We start from the raw sequence: 10,770 nt of genomic DNA on the forward strand, positions 1-10,770 counted from the left end.
AATGTTTTAAATATTTCTCTACCATATAGATCCACATGAGGAATGTATAAATAAGAGGGTGCGATCACGAGGCACTGAGTCTCCCACCAAATGCACGAGAGAGGACAGTATTAATAACGAACACGCTGCCACTGGGAAGTGCATAAATTCACGGTATGTATGGGTGTACTTAAGTGGCCAGGCGCTAGCGCGGTAGATAGCACCTCAGTAAACCAAATCCAAACACTCATGCACTGTTTATTTAATACAGGCATCTGGATACTGTTGAAATTGGTGCTTATGCCCACAGCCTGATTCAACAATTATGCGGTAACCCTAACGGTATGTATTTCTATTTGCCAACCAGACGACAAGCCATAGCATCATTAGAAAACAAGGTTTCTCATGGTGATGTTCCTGTGTATTTATACAGACATCAGTGAGCCTGACAGTACCCTCGCGCAGATTGAAAGACGCTGTTTTGATGAAAGCACAGACCATCAATTACAAATCTCCCCGGTTTCTCAGTAAGTTGCTAATGTATAAACTCGACCGCAATGAGTCACCGACAAGAGTCTTAGCTAAACCCAATCCCTTAAGAGAATTCCAAACAGAACCATTTCCATCATTTCTCTTTCACTTTAGATTGCGTGACCAACGATAAGTGGTTGCACAACCAAAAGATCCAAATTGAAGACATAGGTGTCCTGATTCTCAAGAACAGGAACTGCACCCCAACCATTAAAGTAAGTTGGTGCGAAGCATACTCACAAAAAGCCTAGATAGTGACAAAAACTAAAAATGCCCACAACTAGAATAATTTCTCTCAGACCACAATAAGTGTATATTAATGGTATACATTTCTTTTTAGAAAGAAGACCACATTGGGGCTTTTAAATTCGTCTGTCCTGAGGAAGGTGCTACTATACTCTTAAGCATCGAAACGCGTCGACAAAGGACCTAATTTTTATTAATTTTCACTATGTGTGTACATTGGAATAATATGCCCATTAAGGGCCAGATGTAGGTAGGCTATTACCGATCGGAATCGGCCGAAAATACCGATTTTCGGCCGTTTCCGATCGGTAGTGAGCGTTCGATATGTAGGTGACCAAAAATAGGCTGAATCGGTAATTATACCGATCGTTATGATTACCGAGCAGTAAAATACCGAAAATTGAATGTTACCTATCGGTAATGTTACCTATCGGTAATGTTACCTATCGGTAATGTTACCTATCGGTAATGTCACCGATCGGTAATGTTACCTATCGGTAATTTTACCTATCGGTAATGTCACCGATCGGTAAAGTTACCGATCGGAAATGTTACCGATCGGTAATGTCACAGATCGGTATTGTTACCGATCGGAAATGTTACAGATCGGTAAATAAAAGTAGGTAAAATTGAAAATCGAGATGTAGGGAGGCCCAGAAATACCGATTTTGCCTCAAAATCGGTATTTGAGAGTCGGAATTTACCATGGATTCAAATCAGGTGGTAACCAGGTGCAGCCTATAAAAAAGGACCCAAAATGCAATTCAGTTTGCACAATGGCGGCATTCTATGTAATAGCAAGACGTCTACGGCTACGGGAGGAAGGAGAGAGGGAATGGCTGAGACAGGAGCAGGTCTACAGGCAGAGGGTCACCCTGTTGATGCTGACAGAGGAGGAGATAGTACAAAGGTACAGGTTGGCTCCAGAAACCATCATGGAGCTCATCAGGGACCTTAAACCACTGTTGGAGCACCCCACCCCAAGGGCACATGCAATACCAGCACATGTGCAGGTGCTGTGCAGCCTCCACCTGCTGGCGTCAGGGAGCTACCAGAGCGTGGTTGCTGTGGCGGGAGGGGTGACCCAGAGCAGCCTCTCAAGGTTCTTCCACAGATTCCTTGACGCCATGTTGCACAGGATGGAGCATTATATTTCATTTCCATCCACCCATGCTGAACTGGTACAAACAAAATCAGACTTTTACCAGATGGCAAGATTTCCCCATATCATCGGATGCATTGATGGGACACACATCCCCATTTGTCCCCCTGCTGCCACCGAATACATTTACCGCAATAGGAAGTCAAGCCACACCATCAACGTCCAGGTGATTTGCAATGCAAAGTACGTTATCACAGACCTTGTAGCTAAATTCCCTGGAAGTACACATGACTCCTATATATTTCAGAACAGCGGCATCTATGAACGGCTGTCTGCAGGGGAATTTGGCGAAGGATACCTCCTAGGTAAGACAGAGTCTGCGACAGCATTCACACATATTGCAGTGAGACTTACAAGTATACATGTGACTAATGTACTCCCATTTCCCTTTTAGGAGACAGTGCATATGCCCTACGTTCTTTTATTCTCACTCCCTACCTCAACCCCTCCACACCCAGCCAAAGGAGGTATAACCGGGCACATAAAAGTACAAGGAATGTGGTTGAACGGACATTTGGCATCTGGAAGAGCCGATTTAGATGCCTTCACAAGAGTGGAGGCGCAAGGCAGTATACCCCCATAACATGCTGCAAAATCATAGCTGCCTGTGCCATGTTGCACAACTTGGCTGTCAAAAAGGGTACAGAGGTGGAGTTGGAGGAGTACGAGGACTATGATGACGACAATGCCGTGCCTGACATACAACCTGCTGGAGTCACAACACCAAGTGATGGGAGATACAGGCGTGACGAAATAACAGCCAACTATTTCTGAGTAAGTAATGACACACAGACAGGTTGTGAATGGTAGTAAAGTATTTATCTGTTGGCACGAACTTACAGCACTTAGGTGCAACAAATTAACATGTACAAAGGTGGGGACAACATGTCCAGGGTTACTTCACCCAAACTTTTAAAGTCACTTTCTCTGCCGCTTCCCAGACACACTGGGAGTATCCCCACTGCCTTCCTCCAGGCTTGAAGGCTCAGCTGTGCGCCTCCGGCCCCTACGAGCAGGCACCACAGCACTACCCAAGCTGCTGCGGCTACTACTGTCCTCCCCTTCAGCCACATCCAGGGCAGGATTGTGAGCAGCATTACTGATCATCATTGCCTCTAGGGCACTGGTTATTTTGGCTATGCCCCTTGTGACCTCTGCTGTATTTTGTGTCAGGCTTTCCTGCATATTGTTTCCTCTCCTGCATAGCTGTGCAGTGGCAGTGGCAAGGCGATTCAGCGCCCTGTTGGTAGCGCGGGTGTCCCTGCGCCTTGTATTCTCTATGTGGTCCATCTTGTCGCACAGCTGCGTGATAGCAGACGTAATACCAGCAACTAGGTTGTCATTTGATTTTACCATGTCCCTGCTGCAATTGGCTATATCAGTAATGCCCTTCCCCATCTCTCCTACAGTTTGATTGAGAGCACGGAATTGCCGGTGGCAGGCCTGGATGGATCTGCCCTGCATGCGCTGGATGCGCACCATGCTTCCCTCCAGCCCCCGGAAGACAGTGCCTTCTCCAGTGCCTCCTGCAGTGCTGTGCATGCGGCGACGTCTTGGCATGGTGTCTTCATCAGTGTTTGCCTGCGGTGCAGCATGAGGCATAGGTGGAGTTTGCTCAGCCTGATCTAATGCTGCCTCCATCAAGGGCAGTGTGGCCACGAGTCGCCTCCTGGCTGGTGGTGTTGCAGGTGCAGCCTGTTGCATTACTGGGGAAGTCTCCGGTGAGAATACCAATGCAGGTGATTGTGACAGGTGTGGGGAGTGTGGAAGGTCGGGGGTGAGGCCTGTCTCCTCCTCCTGTGCAATGCCACTTGTGTCCTCCTCATCTTGCGATGGTTGCTCATGGCTTGGCCCTGCCTCCTCACTCTCCTCCCTCGCTGCTGCAGTCCCTGGTGTCGATGTGCCTTGCTTGGCTGATGGTGCCCCTAGGTGTAAATAAGCGTATGTACATTGATTGTTACTGTGTCACAGTGACTATAAATAAATCTTTACACATTTAACTTTCATGATTCTGCAATACTTTCACTGCCTTGCTGATGTCTGTTCAGTTATACATGGTCTAATATTGGCAGACTACATTTCCCATTATGCATTGCTCCTGTATAGTGCTAGCAGTACTGGACTGGGCTTGGCCTGTGCTCAGAGGTTTAAGGGATGCTGCTTGGTATGGGGTGTTGTGCTGCGCATGCATCTTACCTTTTGATTTGGCTCGGGCTGAGCTGTCCACTGCTCCCAGTCCCACCACACTGTCTGGCTCGATGGTAGACGCCACCAACTCCTCCAGCTCAGTCAGGGGGGGTGCTGGATTCCTGCCTCCTCCAGTGACACCAGCCTGTTTATGCAGCTCTGCAAGCTTCCTCTTGGTTTGGCTCCTGAGGTCATAGAATCTTTTCTTTAAATCCTCCATGCTCCTGCTGGTGACTCCCACTGCATTTACCCTTTCCACTATGTGCAGCCACAGCTTTCGCTTAGCTGACTCAGCCATGGTGAGGGAGAGCTTCCCAAATAGTTGGGTGTGCACCTTGACCACCTCCTCGACTAGGAGTTCAAGCTCAGTGTTGCTGAACTTAATTTTTCTCTTTCTCTCACTGCTGCTTGACATTATTCCTGGGTTTTCAACACAAACAACTCTCTCCCTGCTCCTCTCTCTGTGTGCTCTGCTCTGCCTGTCTCCAGAACTTTCTAATGAGTTGCACCTGGCTGGGCAGGCACTTCCTGGGAGGAAGGGGGAGGGTGGTTGCACCTGATTGGCTGTTGTGTTCAGTTTCACTTTTGTTTGCTGCACGTTTGTTTGTAATACCGATCGGTATTACGGATCGGTATTTACCGATCGGTATTACCGATCGGTATTACAGATCGGTATTACAGATCGGTATTTCCAATGCATTCCTATGGGACTTTTGGCCCATAGGAATGCATTGGAAATACCGATCTGTAATACCGATCGGTATTTACCGATCGGTAATACCGATCGGTAAATACAGATCACCCGTTACCGATTTTTACCGATTCGGTATATTTTTCCGATTTTTTACCTACATATCATTTTCCGATTTTTAAATACCGAATCTGTAAAAATCGGTAAAATTCGGTATTTAAAAATCGGTAAAATGGATTTACCTACATCGGGCCCTAAGTAATTTGTGTACTTCTTGTTTTATTTAATATTTAATTTTGATGCATAACCATCAGTGACTCTGTGCTAGAATACCGTAATACGGAATTGTTAGTAAATTGTGTTATTTGTGTACCAGAGCACTGTACGAAGATATTCGCATAATGTTTTTAATACTGATCGAATATGTTTTAAGAAAATAAACTTTGAGAGATACAAATCTAAACTAGTGTGGTGCAATTAGAATATCTCGTGTCACGGCTAAAAACAAAAAGTTATTTTGATACGTAAGTAGGCCTGTTGGTCACTAACATAAAAGATTAATAACACAGAAAGGAAACTTTGTTCAGATTACTATATACCCGGTCCTTTCTGGTCTCTGGGAAACTCTCTTCTTTGCAAGATTGTATTACAGCTTTTTTAGCTGGAGAGTGAATACTTTTTCAAGTATGGACACTTTACGCACTTTTGGTTTCTCTGAAGACCAATTCAAACAATTAATAGGGGGTTCCTCCAAAACAATTAATTCCATGACATTGACAAAAAATGACGATGAGCGATGGAATAAATTGTGGAACCTCAAGAAAAAGACGATACGTACGGAATTACATTCTGAATTTATCATCCAGTATTGTAGAAAGGGGATAATACCTGTAGGACTCCAGATTAAAAATGAGCCAGGTCTGTTCGTGAACAATGACAAATTTAAAGAAAGTTGGACATTGATCGCGAACAGATGTAGTCGCGACTGGATGTTGCTCATAATAGAGACCGCTCAAAGCATCATAATAATTGAAAGGGAGGAGATTGAAACCCTGGAAAAACAACTAAATGAAAGTACAGCCTTAGAGGATGCCAGGAAAAAACTTGAAGAGATACAAGAGGATATCAGCGGGTACCAAGATTACATGATAAACAAAAAATCTAATAAGCTTCGCAAAGATATAGCGAACTATAAAATAGAAACAGTATACCCTTATGTACAGAAGGACTACTATGAGCAACCAGCAGCGACTGAATACAATGGCAAACATTTTAACCACAATAGGAACAGATATTACAAGAAGAATGTGACATTCTCAGACAGTTTCTACAATAGTTCTGATTCTGAGGGTGAAAAAATTAATTCAGGAGAACAGTAACACAACTGAGGGGCAAGGAGCAGTCTCAGGAAGGGGATATCATCCAGTTTTTTTAGGACAACAGCAGAGACGCCAACCCAGGGGTTTCAGGACCCGGGGGAGGGGCCGTCCAGGCAACCAACAGACAGGGGGGACCATGAGGAGGCCCTACATGCGAACCCGCAGTCAAAAAATCTGGGAATAGAAAACAAAAACTTGAAAGCCCCAATAATAAATCTCTCCAATAAAATACTCACAACATATGAAATTAGCGTCCTAGAGAAAGGTTTAGGTTTTGCACCTAGCACAATGGGATGTAGATTCAATATAGAGAGAGATGTCAGGGACCTGTTTAGAAAAATTAGGATCAAAAAGTTTTTTGCCGGAAAAGAAGAGAGAGAGTCAAACAACAAATCGGGCCTCAAACCCCCGTCCACTTGGACCCCCAATATAACTATGGTTGGACAGGAGGTTGACACTTTTGAAAAGGCCGTGACAATTGGCCTTGAGAAACTTCTGGATACACAAGTTTGGACACAAAACAATTTATCAAAACCTGAAAGGGAGGCACTAAAAGACCTATCTACCTGTGATGACATTACAATCAAACCAGGGGATAAGGGGGGAAGCATAGTAGTGTTATCCACAGAAGACTATGAGAGGAGAATGTGTACCTTGTTGGCGAACCCCACACACTACAAACCATGCACCGCTAGAGATTGGGATAATCTCAAAAAGAAGGTGAAAGATGTGGTTACCTTCGCCAAGGAAGATGATATCATCTGTGACGAGGAATATCGATTTTTAATCAATGAGTACCCTAAGGTTCCGGCCCTTTATGGGCTTCCAAAAGTGCATAAGAGTATGGAAGACCCCCCCATGCGCCCCATAGTATCAGGCATAGACTCCTTAACGGAACCTCTGAGCAAGTACGTTGACCATTTCATTCAGCCTTTGGTCACTAAGTTACCATCGTACATAAAAGATACCACGCATATGATCTCTAAAATTGAAGGTATGCCATTCAAAAGGGACTCTCAGTGGCTGGTATGCTTAGACATAGAAGCTTTATACACAAACATTCCGCAGCAGGCCTCTGTGAGTATGATGGAGGATATTCTGAAGAATGAAGTGGGGGACCTCACTGCTCAAAATGCCTTCATCATTGAGTGTATAGAGATAATTCTCAAAAACAACATTTTTCTATTTAAGAACGATTATTATTGTCAGATCAAAGGCACAAGTATGGGGGCCACATGTGCACCGAGCCTTGCATGCCTCTACGTAGGAAAATTTGAGATCCAACATATTTATAACGAAATGTGTCCCTTTTTTGAAAATGTGAAATGTTGGTCTAGATTTATAGACGATATTTTTTTCATTTGGGACGGCCAAATAGAGGATCTGGATAATTTTCTAGAATGGATAAACCATGGAGACCCAAATTTGAGATTTACCTCAACCAAGAGTCAATCAACAGTAGATTTTCTGGACATCAGAATCCATGAGAATGAGGGATGTTTAAATGTAGAATTGTATGTGAAACCATCAGATCGTAACACTTTGTTACATCACACCAGTTATCATCCCAAATGTCAAAAGGACGGGATACCGTTCAGCCAATTTTTACGTATAAGACGTAACTGTAGCGACAGGAAGAGCTTTGAGCTACATGCAGAGAATCTAAGAGCCAAACTGATACAAAGAGGATACCCGAGGCGTCTGATCAGACAAGCATACAAACGCGCAAAGTATTACAATCGCGAGAGTTTGTTTGAAACATCAACAAAAACGAATGCATGCAATGAGGGCATAATCATGGTTTCGGATTTCAATGGCTTCAGTAACAAAGTAAAGAATCTAATAAATAAAAACTGGACCATACTCAATAAAGCAGGAACAGCACCCATAGCTAAGCCCACCTATGCTTACAGGAGAAATAAAACCATCAGAAACCATTTAGTACAAACATTTAGAGAACCTAAAACCAGTGGCCTCAGGAATGTCCTAACTAACACTCCCATCAGGGGCAATTTGCCGTGTGGGACATGTTCCCACTGTAAGAACATCATCAAAACGGACAAACTGGAGGTGAACGGAATCACACATTGGATGAACGACCATGTAAATTGTCGGACATCGAATGTAGTGTACCTTTTGATTTGCCCGTGTAACAAATGTTATATAGGAGAAACTGGACGTGAAATGCGCTTATGTCTCAATGAGCATCGCTCAGCTATAAAAAATCAGAAAAAGAATGCTCCCTTGGTTGAGCATTGGCTCACAGAGAAACATAGCGTGGATGAACTAAAATGGTTCATTTTAGAAAAAATAAAAATATCTGCGAGACGTGGTGACTTCAACAAGAAACGAAAACTAAGAGAACAGTTTTACATGTCCAAATTTAAATCCTACTACTCAGGACTCAATGGGCGAGAGGAATGGGATAGAATGATCAGGTAGTACGCTATGCACATACAGAGTTTATCCAGTAACCAAGTATTTAAAGAAAAGACTGTTTTTGTGGGGAGGAAATAAAAAACCTCTATCTATGACCTCAAATAGTAATCGGATCTCATGAGATGTAGGGTAAATAAAATAATGCCAGCACATCAACATAATTGACTGTATGTATTAGGAAAATATTTTTCACTGAATAATTGCATGACATATAACAACAAGAAAGTTTGTAGAGAGAGATGAAGCACTCAAACTGCGACGCATCAACAAGCCTGTTAAGACAGATGAACAATTTATATAGATGTTGTGATATGGGTTTGGCCAAAAACGATAATGCTAAATCCACAACTGATTCTTGATTATTGCAGATAGATGAACCTATCAACAAAGGCATATCAATATGTTTGTCAAGAAAGCAAAATAATTGGTATATGCAAACTATATATATGTTGATAAAAAGGATTATGCAAAATTCATAGCAGATCTTTAAGCGTTGTTTTGCTCAAATGAACATCACAAATTGAATGTATATCAAATAACAACCTCAGAGTATCTCATAATTGTTGTACTGAGAGTGATTCTATGCAATAGACAAATTAATTGTTTCTGTTCCTTTCATATAGTCATCAGTATGTCACATACCCCGATAGGCTAATGGAGAAAACAAGGAAAGAAAAAAGTGATAAATGCGTCCTGGTTTAATTAAAAACTACCAAAATGGCGCCGATAAGTAAATGAAGAGGTGGATAGATAGCAACAATCTCTGTCTCTATCTCCATTCTCCATGGCAGGTCCATATAATCTAATAGCGTAGGAGCAACCCGATAACCACAGTGAGCAAATTAGTATAAAGCCTCGCATACTTTTTCTCATCGTGGGGGCAAACTCCGATCAGTTAATATTATTGAATACCAATTAACATTTAAATGTACCGAATTACATTTACGGAGCTACACTCGCTGCGTTTCGCGGGTGGGGCTCTGTGTGTGTGGAGTGTGTCGTGCCGGGGACTGCCTCTCTGGAGATGGCGCGACTTTGCGGTGGTCGCGGCGAGCGTGTCCCTGTGGTGTCGCCCTCCTTTTTGGAGGGCTGCTGCACAACGTGCAGCGCGGTGGAGGACTACAGATATGGCTGCCACCATTAACACAGGTGACAGCACTAATGAATTAAGTTTTTTCGCCGATTGCCAATTAAGCACGGTATATAACATTGGCCGGGAATGACGGTTTTAAACCGGAAGCTGGGGAGAATCGAGAGATCAACCGCCTTTTCTTTCACGGTAAGGAGACGCGCTACGTTAAAATATGCTGCCATGGGATAATCCTCCGTGGTACAGGAGCGGCCCTTAGCCTTAAAGTTCTAGAGGGATGGTTAGATAAAGATCCCCAGAATATAGCGGTATTTATCAAAGATGGGTGAGATACAAAATTTGCTTAGATACCAGCATAGGAGCCAGATGGTTAGGGCTTTTAAAAATGAAAACATGTAAATACAAAGGGGAATTAGGATTTTGTCCAGAGTACCACCTGACACTAAAGTAACCAGTAACAGGTTCTTACAAAATAGCCCAAAGATCACAATGATTGTAAGAAAATAATATAAGAAAGATTTATAAATAGGGGAAGTTCGGGATAATAATTAAATCATGAATCCAACTTATTAGTCACAGTGATACTACTGTGAATCTTGAACTGGCCATCAATCAATCATTTAAAAAGAAATAATGTTTTAAATATTTCTCTACCATATAGATCCACATGAGGAATGTATAAATAAGAGGGTGCGATCACGAGGCACTGAGTCTCCCACCAAATGCACGAGAGAGGACAGTATTAATAACGAACACGCTGCCACTGGGAAGTGCATAAATTCACGGTATGTATGGGTGTACTTAAGTGGCCAGGCGCTAGCGCGGTAGATAGCACCTCAGTAAACCAAATCCAAACACTCATGCACTGTTTATTTAATACAGGCATCTGGATACTGTTGAAATTTGCGCTTATGCCCACAGCCTGATTCAACAATTATGCAGTAACCCTAACGGTATGTATTTCTATTTGCCAACCAGACAACAAGCCATAGCATCATTAGAAAACAAGGTTTCTCATGGTGATGTTCCTGTGTATTTATACAGACATCAGTGAGCCTGACAGTAC

General features: G+C 43.1%; 1 protein-coding gene across 1 annotated transcript; it reads right to left on the reverse strand.

The window, feature by feature from the left end:
* Positions 1-2,308: 2,308 nt before the first annotated feature.
* LOC144798431 (uncharacterized) lies at positions 2,309-4,715 on the reverse strand. The gene is made up of 2 exons (XM_078669302.1): positions 4,115-4,715; positions 2,309-3,843 (listed from the first exon to the last, which is right to left on the reverse strand). Exons 1-2 carry the CDS (start codon positions 4,518-4,520, stop codon positions 2,837-2,839), a joined length of 1,413 nt encoding a protein of 470 aa, XP_078525428.1. The 5' UTR covers positions 4,521-4,715; the 3' UTR covers positions 2,309-2,836.
* Positions 4,716-10,770: the final 6,055 nt, after the last annotated feature.

Source organism: Lissotriton helveticus, chromosome 12, assembly GCF_964261635.1.
Source record: "Lissotriton helveticus chromosome 12, aLisHel1.1, whole genome shotgun sequence".
Classification (NCBI taxonomy): Eukaryota; Metazoa; Chordata; class Amphibia; order Caudata; family Salamandridae; genus Lissotriton; species Lissotriton helveticus.

Excerpts from the sequence above, each read along its gene's own strand:
- LOC144798431 (XM_078669302.1), bottom strand. The coding sequence starts at position 4,520 with ATGTCAAGCAGCAGTGAGAGAAAGAGAAAAATTAAGTTCAGCAACACT. Across the intron at positions 3,844-4,114 it reads AGCCCGAGCCAAATCAAAAG|GGGCACCATCAGCCAAGCAA; the intron begins GTAAGATGCATG and ends ATTTACACCTAG.